Below are 19,797 nucleotides of genomic sequence, written 5' to 3'. Positions count from 1 at the left end.
ATACATCCGCTGTATTATCTATTGCCATGCAACAAATTACCCCAAAACTCAGTGGCTTAAAATAGCACTTATTATCTAGCATTTTCTATGGATCAGGAATCCAGATAGGTGTAACTTGTTGAGACCTCTGTCTCTGGATCTCTCCGAAGCTGCAATTAAAGTATTAGCAGGGGCTCAAATCATTTTAACGCTCAGCTTGGGGTTGGTCCTCTTCCAAGCTCACTCAGATAGTTGTTGGCAGGATTCAGTTACTCACAGCTACTGGACTGAGGGCTTCGGTTCCTCACTGACTGTTGGCCAAAGCCTCCCTTGGTTCTTTGCCATGTGAGTTTCTCCATAAGGCAGCTCCAACATGGAAGCTGGCTTCATTAATGAAAAAGAGAATGCTAGCAACACAGAAGTCAGCCTTTTGTTATCTAATCTAAGAAGTGACATCCCATCACTTTTGCTTTATTCTGTTCATTAGAAGCAAGTCACAAGGTCCAGAGCACACTCAAAGGGAGGGGATTACACAAGGCTATGAATACCAGGAGGCAGGCATCACTGAGGACCATGTTGGAAAGCTGCCCATCCCAGAACCAACTACTGATAACAAGGGAGTTGGAACTGGTTTAGGCCAGTCAGGTTCTACCCATTCCTGGAGCTGGAGTGAAGTCCCCAAATCACAAGGCTATCACATCATTGAGGGGAGAAGCAGAGAATAGAATAAATGTTGGGAGGACAGCCACAGAGTTCACTGTAACCACTAACCAGTGTTCATGCCTTTATTCTTCTTACCCTTGACCTATTGCTGCTTCCACAGTGTAGTGCTGCCTCCTTATGTCTTGCCACTGCCCTTCAGACCAAGCCCAAACTCCTTATTTCAGAATATAAAGGTCTTCTTCTCTGACCCCAGTTTATCTTTTCAGCCTCATTTCTCATCATTTACTCTCATTTATTCTAAGCCAGTGGTCATCAAAGTTTTTGGTCTCAGGACCCCTTTAATATTCTTAAAAGTTATTGCGGGCCCCAAAGAGTTTTTGTTATAGCTATTGATATTTACATAATTAGAAATAAAAACAAAATTTTAAGATATTTATTAATTTATTTAAAAATAATAATAAGCCCATTACTTAACATAACACATTTTTATGGGAAAAAAAATTTCCCAAAAAAATTTTTTGAGAAAAATAACATTGTTTTACATTTTAAAAAATCTCTTCAATGTCTTCTTAAATAGAAGACATTGGGCAGGATTCTCATATCTGCTTCTGTATTCAGTCTGTTGTAAAATGTAATTTTGGTTGAAGTATATGAAGAAAATGTGGCCTTACACAGACATGTAGTTGGAAAATGGAAATACAAATATTTTAATAGTCTTGTCAGATCATCGTGTATATTCTGTGAAATACACCAGTCCTGTAAGTGGTGGGTTCTTAGAGGTGAGTTACAGAGTGGAATCTGAACCTTTTGTATTGTTTGGTTAAAATCTGTTGGACTGTCTGGTACTTTAAATAGGTTTTACACATTTGGAAAATATTTGTTCCTAGATCTTCCAAATATTTTCATGATGAAATCTTTTTCGTCACATTTATAAATATCACTACCTACCTTGTCAGAGAAATCTTTACGCATTGGGAAGCTGTTGACTGTGGAAGATCTAAGTTTTCCAGAATTCTAATTTTCGCTTTTAAAGGCTCAGATTTTATCATTGGCAGCAAATGCTGCTAGTTGTTTTCCTTGAAGTGATAGGTTCACTTCATTATTTTTGACAAAGTGCAAAATGCCCAAGTCTGAATAGCCAGAGTTTACCTGTCATCATTTTTTCAAGTAAAAATGGTGCTCCATGGAAAGATCCTAGGATTTCTGCTGCCTCATAACTTCTGCTTTCTGTGTGGGTGGCTTTCAGCTTCATTGCCACCCTGCAGCCTTGCAGTGTGCCTCACATTCAAATGCCTCAGGGGAGAATCTGATTGGATTAGCCAGCCAGCATCCAGTGTAGACGTAGCACAGGGCATGGCAACCAGCACGTTAAGGAACCACTTGTGGCTGCTTGCTCAGAGGAGGTGTCCAGTCTAGCAGACACTCAGCACACTATGTCCAAAACAGACACCATTAAGAATTACCAAGATATTTTTTGATACACAAATGCAGGTAGACTGATTATGGTATGAGAAGTTAAAAAAATCAGATTTATAATTTGGTTTTTTAAGCACCCATTTGACAGCACCTTGTTTAAGGATACTCCCCTCCTCCCTCCACCCCCCGAAACCCCTAACCCGCCACCAGATAAAAAAAATCATGTCCTTAAGTTAGTCACATTCTGCTACCACCCTCACTTTGGGGCGTGAATAATATTCTGAGGCTTCCATGGGACAATCTGGTCCAAAAATAATCTTCAACATGGATTGAGTGGTTGTTACTATGAATTTTCTACCCATGTAAACATAGAAGGTATTGCCTTTCACATTAATATTAATAAAAAGACATTATTAAAGAAGTTTTTTCCTTTGAAAAATTTAACAATTTTTCATTGTTTTAATGTGTGTCTTCCTCCTTTACAAAGGGGGGAAATCCTTCAAAGTCTGTGAGTATAATCTTATATCTAGTGTTTTCGTTTGTTAAGAAATAATTAGGAGTCATCCGGCACTGCATCTTGCAAGTTCACAGATTTTAAATGTGATTTTTTTTTTTAAGATTGACTTTCTCATTTTGGTAGGAACAGAGAAGGCTAAGAAATGTATCTCTGTCATCCTGAAAGGATGGTAGGTTTAGTAACTTTTCCTATTTGAAGGTTCTGGAATTATTTATACATGGTATTGTGTGCCGTACAGGATAGGTTTTGGCTACGTAACTGAGAACAGACCAATGAGTGAGCACATGTATGCTTACAAACAAGTTCATTCACTTAGTGAAGAGCTGAAGTAGGCTGCTTTTAGAGCAAATCTTTGGGGCCTGAGTTTCCTCTTTCATCCTTCCCATGAGAACATTACTAGGGGGTTAATGCATTTGGGTTATTGATGAAGAAAACAAAAATAACATCCCTGTGGGGAAGTGTAACCTGACACAATTTAAAGTGGGGCCCAAATTGAAACACTTGTTTCAGGAAACGGAAATATTTTCTTTGTCACATGGATGTAATCTAACCTTTAAAAGAAATCTAGGCCTTTCTTTTTGTACATCTTGATTTTGTTAACTCTTATATCTCTTTGAGCCATATGTCACAAGTAATTAAGTTGTAGATATTATATAGAATAATTTGCGCATTCTGCAAATGCTTTTAAAATTTTAAGCAATTTACCTTTCTGACACCAGAGTCCTCACAAAGATGAATTACCTCAATTTTTCCATTGACTTTATGTATCCCAGCAATACACTGCCCTAGAATTATACAGAGTACACACTGATGTACTCTGTGCCCTGCCAGACAATAGACAAAGTTTATTGTTTTTTCCTTTTTTTTAATGGAATACTAAAAATGCCTTAGTTGTTCCTTCATAAGCTTTTTGCACTGATGGGTATAAAGCAAAGCCTCAGAGGTTGTTCTTGCTAAATATTGTTAATGCTGCAGTGCAGATTAGAATCTTAGGAAATCCAGTTATATACTGTATAGGTGTGGATAGCTTTTATTGTTTAGTATCCAGTATCATCTAAAGGCTTGTTTTCTTTCTTTTCTTACAGACCTAACTACCATAATGAATGCTGCATATAAAGAAAACCACAAGAAGGTTATACGTTTGGTTGTCTAATATTCTTGGATTTGATATGAACCAACACATAGTCCTTGTTGTCATTGACAGAACCCCAGTTTGTATGTACATTATTCACATTCCTCTCTGTTGTGTTTGGGGGAAAGAAAGACATTTTAGCCTTTTTTAAAGGTTATTGATTTAATTTCATGTTATTTGGTTGCATGAAGTTGCCCTTAACCACTAAGGATTATCAAGATTTTTGCACAAGCTTATACATGTCTAGGATTCTTTATCAAGGCAGTTACATTCATCACTCCTGCCTTTATTCCGCCATCATCAAACACTCAGTTATAATACAAATTAGCATTTTTTTGAAATGACCACTCAACATAATGCTTAAGGGATTTCTTCTCTGTGACAGAACCCAGGAACCAATTCCTAGATATATAACGTTGGCATATTGAAGATAAACTTAAAATTGTCCTTCAGTTTTGAGGCCATGTGTAAAGTTTAATCATACTGTAAAATATCTATTCTGTATTAGAAATAGCTAGTTGACAGCTTATACTTCTCAAAACTCATGTTGTTACGTACACAAACTCAGTTTCTATATGTGAAGTTAGTGAGTCATTTTGTGTTACTCCAAAATAAAGGCGATGATTTATTTTTTTCCCAACGCCAAGACAATTTGAGCTAATCACTCAAGGTGGATACTTTACATTTTAAAGCTGGAATCAGCAGTAGCCCTATGGGAAATCAGAGTGTTGACTTTTAAAATAGACTTTTAAAATGATCTGTTTTCTTTTGGAAATAGAATTAGAATAGTTAATATTCATCCACAAACCATTATTATGTGTACATTATTGTTGCTATTGTGATAATAGAGAATTTTATTTATTTTTATGCCAGCTTATATTGTGAGAACACATTTAGTCAGTTTGGGTTTTATCAATCCTGTTATGCTTGTCCTTGGATCATCTTTCGCGTATTCGAGGTTTGTAGTTGAAAAGTTTACTGTAAAAAAAAAAATCAAAAACAAAAAAATGTATTGTTTTTACAGAATAAATTTATTGGAATGTGTACTGGGAGTAAGATTTGAGGCTGTAAACAACTAAGTTAGTGTAATTTGGCTTCATATATGTAATGTGGGGTATTAATGTAATTCATATATTAAAGCAAAAAATTGCTAACAGCAAGTTGACAATAGAATCAAGCGCAGGTGAGGGTTTTCTTTTTCTCTTTTTAAAACTCTGTGGGTTTTAGGTTTTTTTATAAACACTGTGTGGGAGGGAAGAATTGGCTACGTGATTGCTTGCACGTCTGAGATACTTACCAGCTCAGTGGACCCTAAATTCACACACTTGACATTATCCATGCATTGATTTGGACCCCGTTTTCATTTGGATTTCTTATTTTGGTGAAGAGCTAGTAAATAACATGAAGAAAAAATGTGAGAAGCTCTAAAGACTTAGGGCCATTCATGATGATGATGGTGATGGTGATGACAGCAGCTGAGGGTATTAAAAGCACCAATCCACTTACCACTCCAGGGCACTGAGGCAGCGGCTGTGTTTTTGGTTTGTTTCTCCCACTTAGCAAATACCGATTTTTCTCTATTGTACTCACTCACACTTCCGAATATGAAAAGTTCATTAAAAGACAGCAGGGATGCCAGTCCAGTTCTTTGTCCTTAAAAGGTACTTTTTAATTTTGAATATTTTAATTTAAAATGAATGAAATTTAATTAATTCATCCAAAGTCCTCTTCATTGCTCCCACTAAAACATAAGGAGAATGTAGATGACATTTGAATTGGAACATATAACTTGACAGATTTTTAAAATAAAAAGCCTAAAGCCTAGAGAACTTTTTCTGAAAAAAAGAGTATTTCAAACTTAGTAAGATTTGTCTTCATGAAAAGCCAAAAATAATTTTATTAAGGATATACACAGAAATACAATAGAAATCTTTCCAGTCACGAATAAAATAAGCATTAAGGGTAATGATAAACTTATAGATTCCCTCCCTAGCTATTTAGACTCACCAAAAAAATTTAAATAAAAGCAATTTTTAAAACAGCAGTAAATAATATACTTTCCTTGGGAAAACATTTTTCAAACAACATTTTAAAATTTTTATGATTTATTTGCCTTTTATATTGAGGTTGATAATAAAGCATATTTATCTTATATGCAAAAAAATTTCTCCAATCTGTATTTGCTATTTTGAAATTTTTAATATGCACAGACCATATTCACTTTGGAATAGTTTCCTTTTCATGCTCACTCTTGTAGGAGCTCTATTGGAATTTTTCACACTCATTTAATATGTGCAAACAGAGTATTAAGATAGATGGCCAAGTTTATTCACAGATAACTCTGAACTTATTTCTTTAAACGAACTTTCTGAACAACTTCAATTTTCCTTCAAAAAAAATCTACCCACACAATACCTATGATAGCTCACACATACAGTGCAGAGCAAGAATTTATTCTAAAATGTTCCTGTATGGGAAGAGAGTGAAAAGGGACAAGATACCGATACCAGGATAACAAAAGTCAGTAATCTGGAAAGGAAGAACATAAAATAATGTTTTTATTCAACTTTTTCATCTGCCTTTGTTTTTATGAAGAACTCTGGTTTGTAGATACAGCGATAGGCCAAGAGCTGAGGAAGGACTCCATATGCTATGTTTAATGCTAAAAAAAGGATTTTCGCTTCTTCTGGGACTCTGTAGACATAAGCAGTTCTAGCATGAAGAGAAGCACCGATGTGAGAAAACTGAGCCTGTTGCATTAAAAAAAAAAAAGGGTAAGCATGAATTTTGTGTTCAGTTGGATGCACCTTGAGTTCTGAATGATTCATTTGGACCATGTTCCTGTGCCCTCAAAATCAGTACTTTCAAACAGTCCAGTCTTCAATATTTCACTGAATTTCAAGCCACGCATGATATAACAGTTCAAATAAAATAAACCTTCTTTAGCATGTCTCTGTCATGCTAGCTGTTTTTTAACCCATCTAGTGCCCCCTACCAAACATTAGCGGCTCAATTTAACAGAAAAATCTGAATAAAATCTGTTTTTTTCTGATTTGCATCCTGGAGATATCCTATATAAGGACTCAGTTGCAGCTCACAAAATGTGTTCCAGTAAAAATGAAGCAAATAGAGTTTAGACAGCTAAAATATTTTTAGCATAACTATTTAAAGAGAAGCACTGATGACCTCAGCTTCGTTTATCAATCTTTCACCTACTCCTTGGAGCAAAAACTCAAAGCCCTTCCTTATGTATTTTGTTTATTTGTTCATGTATTTGTTTTTTATGCAACTTAAAAAATACTAAGGGTTGTTTTGTAAGGTAAGATAGGTAGGAATTTGGTTGTTCTTTATAAAATGGCAAATGTACACGCAGACAACTTTTTCAAATCAAATGATTATCTGTTTAGAAGTATGGCTCGTCAGCATAATCTGAGTTTACAAACAGAAAGGCAAGAGCTTCCCATTTGTACTTAAATATTTGTTCAGAACATACATTTAGAATGTGCCGGTTGGTCTTTTTTGATACTTTTCTTAAGCACAGGGGGAAATCTGTATTAGAAAACGCTTCTGTAAAAGTATTTCCTCAGGATCCTTGTATCATTACAAAATGCAACCCTGGAGTCTGCATTTCTTATCTTATTGAAATTCAAGATATACATGAATAAAGGACTGGGAATCCAAGTGCAGTAATGGTGACTTCTTAGTTCATCAACATCAAAGAAAGTAAAGAGACAAAAGATAACAATAATCTAAAGAAGGCACAGAAGTGACAAGAATGAAAAACTAAATAATTTGCTTTAAATACATAAAAGTTATCTTACATTTCCTTCCATATAAGTCAGTTTATTCTGCTAAGTGGTTAACAGATAAAAGTGTTACTTAGCACTTGACTTTACTATGGTAAGAAAAGGACAAGATTTCATAAGCAGCGCATGTATGGATTCTATCAGTGACAGACATTTCAACAGGTTACATTTTTACAGATTACTGATTCATTCTGTGGAGGTCTGGTAGTTTTGCTGCTCTCTGGAGATAGAAATCAAATTAGCGTGGTGTGTTGCCAAGGACCAGCGCCAACGCAGGAACTGTCTGCATTGCGATCTGTGAGGCACTGAGAGGGCTCTGCCCTCGAACACACCTCCCCCAGGGCAGATGCTCAGACAGAACCCAGCAGATGTTAAGCATTTCATCTCTGGGCTATGAAGACAAAACATTTTGAGAGTAAAGGGCATTTGAGAGACTGCCCTGAGGAGCTGCTCTTGCTGACATTCTGGGAACGCTAGACAGGAACTTGGCCCTGTCACTGTTTTTCCCTAAGGCCTGTTTTGAATAAATATAAAACCAAACTTTTCCTTGACTAGAGGCCAGATTTGAACCCTGATCTTCAGAAATGTGCATTTGGTGCCTCTATCTTCATAAACACTTGTACATATCTCAAAAATCACCAAATTGGGGGAAATGCCAACCATAGTTTGAGGGAATAATATGAGCAACCATGCCTACTTGCATAAGGAAACCTGCTTAAAAAGTCTGATTTCATAGGCTTTTTTCCTGCACTAATCAGTGCAGTTAATACCTCATTTTCACAAACAGCAAACTCATGGCAACATTAAAAAATGATCACGTCCTTAGATTAGATTGTAAGCCCACCGGGCAGGTATTGTGTCTGATGTGTTGTGTGGCACCTATCGCACTGTTAGAGCTCAATAAACCTTCAACAGTAATGGTCTTGTGACTGTCACAATACAAAAAGGCTTCTACAAAGCATTTCTCTATTTTATACCTACTTTAGTAGGCCTTTTTCTTCAGAATTATTTAACAAGGGGTAAGGATGATTACATTTCTAATCAAAAGAGGTATGTAATTGAGAGAAAAGGCCTGAGGCCAGTTTTCTGCATTTTCCAGTATTGCTCATAGTTCTAGTGGGTGCATTTATAATGGCCTCACCTCCAGCTGAGTGAGCATCCAACCATAGCTTCCTCCCAGGGCATATGATGTCCAGTTTTCAGGGTTCTGAAGTTTCAGAAAAGCCTCAGCCTCACTTGAGGAGGGTTCCCCTCCCAAGCACATAGCTGATAAGGGGCCAAACTATGTCTCCTGAGTGATGTCCCTACCAGTACACGAGTCCTCCTTATGACGGCTTGGAGAGCTCAGTGATGTGAAGTTGAATCCCTAATCATTTTTCTTCTACTTCACTCTAAATCATTTTGTCACCTTAAAGAAATTTAAATTAAGAAATTACTTTGATTTTTTCTTTTTTAAGAATGGATGATTGGGATGGAAAATGAGGCAATAAAAGCAAAGAAAAAGGTTAAATTTTAATAGCTCTGTTTTCTTCTAGAGACAATCTGGAAAGGATGACAAAAAAGCACAATCCTGGTTCCAGAAAGGAGAACTGAAAGTTTTATGTGTCCACATAAATACTATAGGCAGAAACTAATATGGAACTAATATTGGGACGGTAGCCAGACTATTTGGCTGATATGGTATAAATAGCTAACCAGAACCGTGTTACCATTTCTTAGGGTTTTCTGAGCACCGTAGTCTTGTGGTTAAGAACACTGAATCTGGAACCAGATCGACAGCATCAAATCCCGAAAACCAACAGTATGGCATTGTGTTAGGTATGTAACCTCTTTGGCTTCCTCATCTGTAAAAGCAGGATAAAAACGGAGCCCACCTCATAGGATCGTTACACGGGTTCAGTGAGTTGATCTTTGTGACATGCTTAGGACGGTGCCAAGCGCATGGGACTCTTTCTACAGATACAAAACCAGCTGAAATACTTGTTCATGATCTGACACTTTACTTGGTTGAAAACCTGGGCCCTTTGTTTTTAGATTGTCTTGCTGACCTTTTGACAATTTCAAGACTGTCTCTACCAAATGTAAACTAAAGACTTTAAACCCAAACTCTAGTTTTAATACTAAATAAAGATGTTTAGTGATGAATCACACCAGAAGCAAACGACTAAAATGGGGTTTGCATTAGTATCCCAATTATCCGTGTTCTTCCTAAACCTTCATTTTCAGATATTTTTTAAATATCTTAAAAACAACTTTTAAAATGTGCTTCCCAGTAGAGTCAACTCTTTACAACCACAGTATCCACAGGTAAGCCTCCAGACCCTTTTGTGAGAAATTACATGGCACCTGCAGCATGGCCAGGGAGGGGGAGAGGCGAGAGGCGAGGCAGCACTGCCCCTGCTCCCAGGGCCCCGGGGTGTTAATCGGGTGGCGTGGCAGGCTCTTGGCCGCACCTCTGTGAACCTGTCCCAGTGCTGTCTCCCAGTGTCTCTGCTTTCTAGGTGATTATACACAGTACACCTGGCTACAGATTAGTGACTCTGCTGAGCAGCATAAGGCATTTCTCCTCCAGGCTCTTATTGGGAATCTTCTCACAACAACAACAATAATAGCAACAAAGAAGCCCACAGCTGACTGTGTGCCAGGCACTGCTGTAAGCCCTTTATTTCTGTTACCTCATGTAATCCTCACAGCAGCTCTACGAGAAAGGTGTGTTACTCGTTCTTTACAGAAGAGGAAACTAAGGGTCAAAGAGGTGACGTAACCAAGGTCACTGAACTAATCAGTGACAGGCTGAGATTTGAACCAGTCTGCCTCCAGAGCTCAGGGTCTTAACCATATTGACTGTATCCTTTAATTTTCAGTAACATTTTAGCAGACAGAAATTCTTCATTTGATAGAAAATGCTAATGAGACCTAAACAGCTTGTAGTGTTTCTTCAAATTAGACTTGCAACCTTAATCCTGTATTAAGGATTTTAAATGAAAAGACACTTGGGTTATGAGTCCCAGTGGAACTTTTTGGTATAAAATGTATCCTGGTTTTATTGTATTTTATTTTTTGATTGATCTTTTGATTTCTCAAGGCAGCAGGTTTGGCAGATTCCTACATGGTCTGAAATCAGGGACCTAATAACTACTTAACGTGTTTTCCATTGACTTGTATGGCTCTAGAAGTTTTTCTTCTTATTAAATCACAGGTTCTTGGGGGTTCACTAAATCTTCCAATAAAAGCAGATTTGATAAAGTTAGTGGGATCATGACTTCATAAAGCTTCTATATTAGGAATGGCAGTTTTAGCAAGCGAGGGGTGCTAGTCAAGGTTAGAGAGAGTGCTTTCTGTGATGACCGTGTCAAATATCCTCCCAAGATGAGAATTCATTTCATAAACAAGCATGCGCTAAGCAGAAAGCAAATCACACAACTCTCATCGTATGCACTGTTTTGCTGCAGTATGATTGGGAACTTTTCCTTAGGCTAAACACTCTGAATAGGTAGATATTAAAGCCCAGCCAAGAACTATGAGAATGTCAGACACATAATTCTCAGATTACACCATTCTTCTGTTGGGTTGGAGAAACATCCTTCAGACATTTACAAGGTCTAGTCCATAGCCTCCGGCTAGCCTGTCAGATTGGGCAGTGATGGATAAGACCAAAGATTTCTGCAAGGCCTTGGCCTAGGTCTTCCTGCCTAGTTCTCCAGCTGTCTCCTGAGACTTGACCAGGTCCAACGCTTGGCCTCACTCTTGCCAGCCTCCTAGCTGAGGACACTCAGTGTTCCTGCACCAGGGCCTGGTGCAGGGCAGACCACAGAACATGGCACGCAGAGGAAGCCAGGCTGTGCAGGCAACACACACAGGTAATGAGTACAAACGCTGAACAATCTAATCAAGGGACTGGTAAGAGTGGGGTAAGTGGGTGGCCCTCTGTTCTGGAGGACAAAGACTAAGGCAGGGGAACCAAGCCAAGAAAACAAAAGCCAAAGTTTACTCTACCCTCTGACCTGCTGCACACCAACATTTAAACGCTTCCTCCATCTTAAAATTTGTCCGGCCCACAAAGCCCTCAGCTCAGATGTCACTGCCTCCCACCCCAGTGACATGCCACATACAAAGTCTTATTCTGTGCTGTAGGACTCTATGCCACAGCTAATGTTTGCCTGAGGAGAGGGACAGTACAATGGAGAATATGGGCTCGGGTCAGATGGGATTTTATATCCCTATTCTGCCATTTAGTAACTTTGTGACCTTAGGGAAGTAACAACAGCCTTGAGCCTCAGTCTTATCTTTCAAGTGAGGCTTTTAAAAAACTTGCAGAGATGATGCTATGTGTTCATCACAGTTTCTTCTGAGGTACCCAGGAAGACCACATTTATTAGCCTCCCTTGCAGTTGGGTTGGTACCAGGCCTGGCTCTTGAAAATATCCCACAGAATCTTTGCACAAGCAAGAAATGAAACTTTACTATGTTTAACTACTGAGTATTTGCTACTCCAGCAGAGCACATAGTCTATCCTTACACAAATAGGTAAGTAAAACATTTAGCATGATTTATCTTGCATGAAGTAAGGTGATGAGAGACTAATGTAATGGCAGAGGAGCTATAAAAAAAAAAAGTGGTGAATTTGAGAATTACCCTGAAGAGAGGACTACCCAGACCTAGTGATGGGCTGCATGTAGAAGGTAAGGGAGTGGAAAGTATAATTACCCCCGGTTTTTGACCTGAACTGCTGGATGCCAGGAAGGGCCAGTTACAGAGATGGGAGAAATGGAAGAGAAGTTGTGGGGAGGACAAGAATCCTATTTTGGACATGAAATCTGAGATGCTGGTGAGACATCCAAGTGAAAAGACTGAGTTTGGAATTACATATAGGAGTCTGGGAACAGTTTGAGTTAAAGAGAGAAAACTGGAAGTCATCAGTGTATAGTTGGTATTGAAAGATATGGAAATAAAGACCTAAAACCAAGGCCTAAGAAATAAGATATTCAGAGTGTAACACCTGCAAAGAGGGTAAATACTAGTTCTCTTCCTTCCAATGTCTTTCAAGGAAAGGACAGAAACCATTACTTCTGGATACTGCATCAATTTTTTTTGTATTAATATTCTAATTCTGTAATTAAAAAGTACCTTAGCCTGGAAAGATTTAGCCCAGTGTACTAACACTTAAGTACTGTAACTGTTTTTTCAACACTGTAAATTCCAGTGTCTTTTTGCCATCATAATTATTATACCATCAGTATAATTAACTGTATATGCCTAGAGTTTCTGGATGAACAGCATTTCTTATGCCTGTTTGGAAAGAGCAAGACAAAAATAATGATTTTAAAAGAGTTCATTTGTTTTTTATTCATAGTAAGAAAAAAGCAAATTAATAATTGTCTTTTTTGTTTATACGATCAATTTGTTTTGATAGTTATCTTCTAAAAATATACTTTGTATGATAATTTCATAGATAAATTCATTTCCAGTTCAATGAAGTAAGTACTCACTGAACACCTACTCTAGGCCAGAGGCTTGGCTAAGTAGCAGAGGGGAGGAATGAGATGTCGGGCCCTGCTTCCCAGGAGCAGAACTTTTTAAAAACTAATTTCCCTGATTCTGTGTAGCATAATATAATGGAATTCTGAAGTCTTGAGTTTAGACAGACTAAAGGTAACAGTTCTTATTTCTCTTTTAGTAGCTGCAGTGTTCAGAGACTGGGAAATAGCACAGTAAAGCAGCAGTGCCAGTTGCTGGGTATGTGACCGTGAGAAAAATCATTTAATCTTGCTGGGCCTCAGTTTCCTCATCTATATAATTGGATGGCACACCGAACCAGGTAGTAATTGTGAGATTTAAATAATGCAGAAATGTCTTCTAAAGAACCATGAAGCAAAGGGGACAACATATCTAATAATGATTTCCTACCCTAAAACAGAGCAGAAATATTTTTCAGACACTCAACAGGGACAGCCAAGTCCCCAGTAAACCTTCTTAACAGAGCATATGCTTAGTACCTGAGCTAGACCTCCAGCATGTATCAGTGTCATGTCAGGCATCCAGGAGCATCCAGGAACCACTAAGCCATAAAGTGCAATCACATAGTAAGGGACCGAATAGAACAGATATGCCAGCATCTGTTTTGAACAGAGAAATAACATCATCAGCAAATTAATGGTTAACCTGGCCTGATGAAAAACATGAGAAAAAAATCAATGTCTTCCTCAATTAACATTTTCACTTTTTAAAATATTAATTCCTGTTTCCTTTATGGTATCACATTTTCCCATTCCTAAAAAAAGAGAAAATTAATTCTAGAAGGATCTTAGGCTTCATAACTACTTGACCTGTATTTTAGGATAAGCAGCAGGATCCTTTAGGTAGGGCTCTTGAAATTGCGTATATAATCGGCAGAGCTCAGCTGGGCAATCCAAAGCAATCTAAGAACAAAAATGAATTCATTATAAAGATTAACAGTCACATATGGTTCTTACGTTTGCTGATAAGGCTCAGTGTGCCAGGTTTAGTCACAAGCTGCTTTGCTATTTACCAAAAACTATTTTAGAAGCTCATCAGTAAAAGAGAAAGAAAATAAATATTCTACAGATTTACTCTAAAGAGATTAAGCAGAGGTTAAGAGTGGAGCAGGAAATGCAAACCAACGCTCTATTCTTGGGTACCTTCCGAGCACTCGGTTTCAGCGTCTAGGTCTGGCTAACCAGAGCACAGCTTGCTTTAGATACCAGTTTCACTTTTCCTGGGAATAACTAGCCAACTATTGCCTGCAGGAAGAAAAGTACGTTTCTATACCAAATTCATCTTACTATGCTTTGCAAGACTCAAAAATAGCACCCTCTTCTCTCCAGGGCCTCACAGAGTATGTGGCCTTTGGGGTAGTAAAGGCTAACGATCTGAAAGTGGGGTTGGGTCCTCTTGTCTGAAGCCACTTCCTGTGTCCACTTTGAAAGAGCAGAGCAGGTTTAGTCACGGCAGCATAGACTCTAGGCCACAGAACAGAGTGTCTCCTTGGCACATCAGTGGGTCCCCTCTGAGTCACCTCCCTCAGACACCATTCCTCATGTCCTTAAATGTTGTCCCACCTAAATAGCATATATGTATCCATGTCAGGGGCAGAGATGGTAAAAAAAATGGGCCCCAACCTAAAAGTCCCACCTACCAAGTGTGCATGCTCACTCATGCATGCATTTTTCTCACGTGCACAGGGCAGTGGAGATGGCTATGCAGGAATACAGTTGGGGCTCATATTCATTGTTGCTGGGTTTTGTTCTTTTAACTTAGGGCATTACAGCATACTAACCGAAAAACAGTTTCAGTGCTCTGTGGTCTGAGCAAAGCCTATGGCCCTGCTTTCTCCTTTACCTCCCTTCTCTGTGCCATGCCTATTGGCTGACTCTGCTCCAGGAGGTTACTGACAATCCACAGAGACAGCTCTTCAGACAGCTTCTCGCCCTGCCTCGGCCTGCCACACAGGTCCCTTATAGCTGAAGGACCCCAAAATAATGAATCAGCTACATCAACTTACACTTTCCACTCTGCCCTCCAACTACTGTGCAACGCCAGCAGCCTTAGAACAGTTAGTAATTGTCATTGAAGCCAAATATAATTAACCACGTAATTCTAGCTGCTCAAATTTAGTGCTACTGAGAATGAGGCATGAAACAATAAAGATCATAAGAGCAATCATTTATTGAGCACTTACTATGTGTAAGGCCCTCTGCAAGTGTTTGATGTGCCTTATCTTACTTAATCTTCAAACAATACTGTAAGGTAGGCACTATTATTGTACAGAGGAAGAAACTGAGGATCAAAGAGGTTAGGTGATTTTTGCAAGGCCACACAGCTAGTAGTTGGCCAGGAGTCTTAACACCTTACTCTGGTAGCCTTTCCTCAATCCCATCTTCCTACTCCTGAGAACACATGGATGCTCTATTCCACAGTTTGACTGGAGTCTTAAGCTATCACTCTTACCAAAGATTTATTTAAATTTCAATCAGAAACATCAAAGGAACCAAAAAAAAAAAATGAGACTCTAATAGCTGATTTTTTAGGTGCCTTAAAATAAAGATAATTCTGGGTAGAGCTTGATCTAAGGACCTGAAGAGGGTGGTATGAAGCGGCCCAGAAGGGACCACCCCTTTGGGAGGAGAGGTTTGAGGTGAGGGTAAAAGAGTGTCAGGAAGCAGGTCCAGGCCTCTAGGTTCTAATGGGAGGTGTATTTTGTTAGTGTACTTGGAAGTCTGATTAAAATATATATATTATTTTTTATGTTATTTTGATCTCTTAATCTTACCAAGCCTCTAAACAGGCAAAATCCAGTTGCCAGAAGGAGACACACAACCAACATTAAATCAAAGGGTCTTCTCAGCAGGTCCTTCGCTTGGACTTCTTGAATGACCTAAAATAAGAGTTGGTAACTAATGAGCAGGCCCAAGGTATCAAAGAAGAATCTGGGATGCACTGAAACATAAGTACCACGGTGATGGATGGTAAGGAAGTTTTGAAGATTCAAAACCACTAGCCATGTAACTTTAGGAAAATCACTTCTCCCCTTAAGTCTCAGTTTCCTCATCTGTGAGGTGAGGAGATTGGGGCAGGTGATCTTGAAGGCCCTTCTGGCTCAAAGGCCATATTTTTGGGGGAATAGCATTCTTATGATTATAAATGTAAAATATACTCATTTTAAAGCCATTAACCCATCATAACACTATTAATAGTTATTTCATTTTCCAGTCATATACAGTTATATATTTAAATATATATGTTATTATGTATGTATATATGATGTATAATCAACATTTATTTTTCACAAAATTAGGACTTAATGTATGAACAATTTTGCATTTGTTCTTCTGGCACCCAGTATCTACTGTTATAAGTACTTTCCCGTGTTATTATTAAAAATTCTCCTAAAACTTAGTATCATATGGAATTGCTGTATCTTCCATTGCTGGACATTTAGGCTTCCTCACTGTTATACTTGATGTGATGATGAGCAACTTTATACATAAGTCTTTGACAGCATCTCTGATGATTTTCTTAGGACAGGGCCCTAGAAGTGGAATTATTAGGTAAAGAGTTAAATTTGTTAAGGTTGATAACATTGCCAAATGGCTTTGCAGAGCAATTCTGAATATATGTTCCTATCCGCACTGTATGACAATGCCTATTTCTCCCTGGCCATCACTGTGTTTTAACATTAAAAAAATAATAATGATGAACAGCTCTATGTGTCTTACAACATGAACAGTATTGACACACTGACATGGAGCCATCAAAATCAGTAGAGTCAGGACCAAGGCTATGGTGACTGTTTGCTTATTTTTTAACAACCACCTCATTCCTCAAAAGGATGTAAGGGAGTACCAGATGTCAGTGTGCCAACCCGAGTTTACATAGCACATGTCTAAATGTTTACAGATGAAGTGTTTGTAAATTAAAATGTATTTTAATGAATTCTATTGTAAGTCTTTTTATAAAACAAATAATTGTGTTCTGATTATCTCTAGTAACTCATTTTCATATGTCAGTTTTGCTTAAAGGATCTTGCTTAAGGATCTAATAACTATGAAAGGAAGAGAAACTTAGAAAGATGTCACTAGCTTAGAAACGACGACTTAACAGAGTACCTGCCCAGCCAGTACTGTTTCACCTTGACCACCTTGGCTGTGAGTGGAAGGGAGGTATCTCAGAAGATGTCCTGTAGCCAGTCTCCCTGTGCCTGGATCTCTTGGTAATCAGACCCTGTGGCTGTGTGCGCTACCTGGAACAGCAGTATCTCTCCAGCCTCCCTTTGGTGCAGTGATACATTGATATTTCTGAAAGAGGTGCCCAAGTGTTCCAAACTCCAAGCCATTCATAGCCCCACACAAGCTTCATTCCACACACTAATGTGGAATCTGATGGGAAGAGCCAGTGTAACCTCTGACACAAGAAGTTCCAAAAAGTATGGCCTGGCCAATCCAAGCAGATCTGTTCACACAGAAACAGACCACTGTGGCCACCATAACTAAGGTGTGAACCAACGCTGCAGAACCAACACAGTCACACTGACTGAATGCCCCAGATGCTCCAATCCCTGGAGGCATGGTTCAATTCAGTAGCCAGTGGGTGTGAGTGAGCCCTCTGAGTTTGAGAACAGTTTACATTTAACTTAATAAAATCACCTTTGAGGGATAATTATAATTTTCTGATGGCTGATTATAGATTCTGAAACCAGCCCACACAGGAAGACAGGTATATGGTATGCTCAAGAAAAAAGCAGGGCAAATGCGTGTTCCATACTTCCCTATTTTAAAAGAGAGAAAGAGAAAGTCAAACAGTTATCAAAAATATATCCAAACACAAGTAACATTTAGGATACCTCCCCATTTCAAGTCATCTAAAATTTTGATATGGGTCAGACTATTTTTAATAAGACCAAAAACATAGGTCGGTTTAAAATTATTAGGCATTTATTAACAGGTATGCCCTATCTGCAGTACTTTAAAAGTAGACTTAATAAAATACCCTGATTTCTTGCATGCATAAATAACCTCTTTCACATTAACTTTCTAGAATTTTAATTTTCAAGTACATTTATTAAGTTCCCATAGTGCGTCAAGAGTTATACACATACAGAGTTGTAAGAAATATTTGCACACTGAATGTAGCCACAAACCTACAATACTTACCCCCACTAGATCCTTCTAAAAGTGAGGAATCACTGATATTAGATAGTCTAATTGTTCAATGTACACTTCTGAAAATTGCTCACGAGCATTTCTTAAAAGGTGAAATTAAGGAGGGGAAAAGGAGTAATTCTGCACAACAGCTTTTTGGTAAACTTGGAATTTCTTGGTTCTAACACAACCAAAATAGCTTCCCTATTTAAAGACAATTCGCATTGTTTCAGAAAAGGATAGTGAATTTTAAGATAAAGTTTCTTACCTACAATGTTTCCCGGCACAAAAACAACAATGCTCATAATAATAGATCCGACCCAATATAGGCCAATGGTTCTATAACTTTCCCTGTAACAAAAAAAAATCCTGACTTAGTGCACTTGTCATAGAATACTATTAGTAAAAAAAATTAAATTTAAAAAGAATACTATTAGTGTAAAATGCTTCACAATATTATCTTTGTTCTAACTAGTAAAATACGTGTAAATCCAACTAGTAAATGAAAACATACTGAATTGAAAGTAATGAGTCAAATACAAGGAACCCTGGTGTTCAAGCTTCGTCTCCATACGTGATATGCTATAGAACCCTCTTTGTGTCCTTTTGAATAGGAAATTACACTTGCTACGCTGATCTGTTAAACCACAACATGGGCATCGCTGTCAAAGGAGTCCTGCATTTCACTATCATGTATGAAACTCAGCATGAAAGAAAAAAGAAGGTTCAAAGAAGAAAGGAAATTGGATCCATATTTTAAATCATTGTAAGTATGAGTAGTAGGATGTTAAGTGGGCTTTCCCTGGGGCCACAGAATTTTAGCCAAAGCCTCAAAGATAAATATAATAAGGGACCTATACCTCACCTTCTGGAAGAGCTGCTAGACACACCCCGCTAGTCTTAATAGGTAATGTTGACAAGTTCTTCCAACCCTGACACCCCACCTCCCTAAAGGGCTATGAGAAACTCAAAAAGAGATTCTCAGAAGAGAAACAGAAGTAGAGAATACTGTGCACTTCCTACCCTGCCCTACCCCCCAAGCCAAATGCAGCAGGTCCCAAGAGGCTCATTCATAGCAACCCGGGATTGTCAGCAGGAGGACAGACCAGAATCTTCCTCCCAGCTGGATGCTAACTGAACCAGAGAAATGCTGGCCCACTCCTGGCAGCAAGCCAAGCCCAAGCATTCTCGGGAATGCCTTATGTGTCCCCTGAAGCTTGGGAACATTCACTAAGAGATGGGCTGGTGTCATAGAGAAGCCCAGAAATTAGCTGGAACTGTCCTCGAGTGTGTGACTGGGGGCAGGGGAGGGGCACAGGATAGCTGAATTTCAACCTTGTGCAGGGCAGGAATGCATGACTTTCTCTAACGTGGAGCCAAGGGGAGGCCTGGGAAGGTAGCTGAGCTTGAGCCGTCTTTAAAGCGTCCCACCCCAAAGGGTATGCCTTCTGGGTCACAGGGGTCCCAGCAGAAAGAAGCTGTGGGTGTACCACCATGGGCAGGGGAGTCACACGATCTCAGCCTGAGAGCACTGCTCACTTCAGGGATCACTGCAATGCAGAGGTTCCTGTGGTAGTGGTCTCCAGAGACCCACACATGTGACCCACAAGACAGGGCCAGCATATC

At 38.7% G+C, this 19,797-nt stretch overlaps 2 protein-coding genes across 4 annotated transcripts in view; one reads left to right on the top strand and one right to left on the bottom strand.

Moving 5' to 3' along the window:
* HDGFL3 (HDGF like 3) overlaps positions 1-8,431 on the top strand; it is a 59,695-nt gene extending 51,264 nt beyond the window's left edge. The window contains exon 6 of the mRNA XM_031440667.2: positions 3,661-8,431. Coding sequence (XP_031296527.1) covers positions 3,661-3,666 — 6 coding nt within the window. The 3' untranslated portion in view covers positions 3,667-8,431. The remainder of the gene's footprint in view (positions 1-3,660) is intronic.
* TM6SF1 (transmembrane 6 superfamily member 1) overlaps positions 5,355-19,797 on the bottom strand; it is a 26,814-nt gene continuing 12,371 nt past the window's right edge. For 2 of the 3 annotated variants that reach the window (XM_031440660.2, XM_031440665.2), the window contains exons 5-10: positions 18,440-18,522; positions 17,677-17,798; positions 15,804-15,908; positions 13,840-13,932; positions 13,510-13,629; positions 6,248-6,457 (exon numbers count right to left, since the gene is read on the bottom strand). In XM_031440660.2, the coding sequence (XP_031296520.1) occupies positions 6,266-6,457; positions 13,510-13,629; positions 13,840-13,932; positions 15,804-15,908; positions 17,677-17,798; positions 18,440-18,522 (715 nt within the window). In that variant the 3' untranslated portion in view covers positions 6,248-6,265. Of the gene's footprint in view, positions 5,449-6,247; positions 6,458-13,509; positions 13,630-13,839; positions 13,933-15,803; positions 15,909-17,676; positions 17,799-18,439; positions 18,523-19,797 lie in introns of those variants that run through there. The other variant, XM_031440662.2, reaches the window with a different exon arrangement.

The sequence above is a fragment of the Camelus dromedarius genome, chromosome 29, assembly GCF_036321535.1.
Source record: "Camelus dromedarius isolate mCamDro1 chromosome 29, mCamDro1.pat, whole genome shotgun sequence".
Taxonomy (NCBI): domain Eukaryota; kingdom Metazoa; phylum Chordata; class Mammalia; order Artiodactyla; family Camelidae; genus Camelus; species Camelus dromedarius.
Note: the sequence above shows the minus strand (reverse complement) of the source record. Positions and strands in the feature narration are given on the sequence as shown.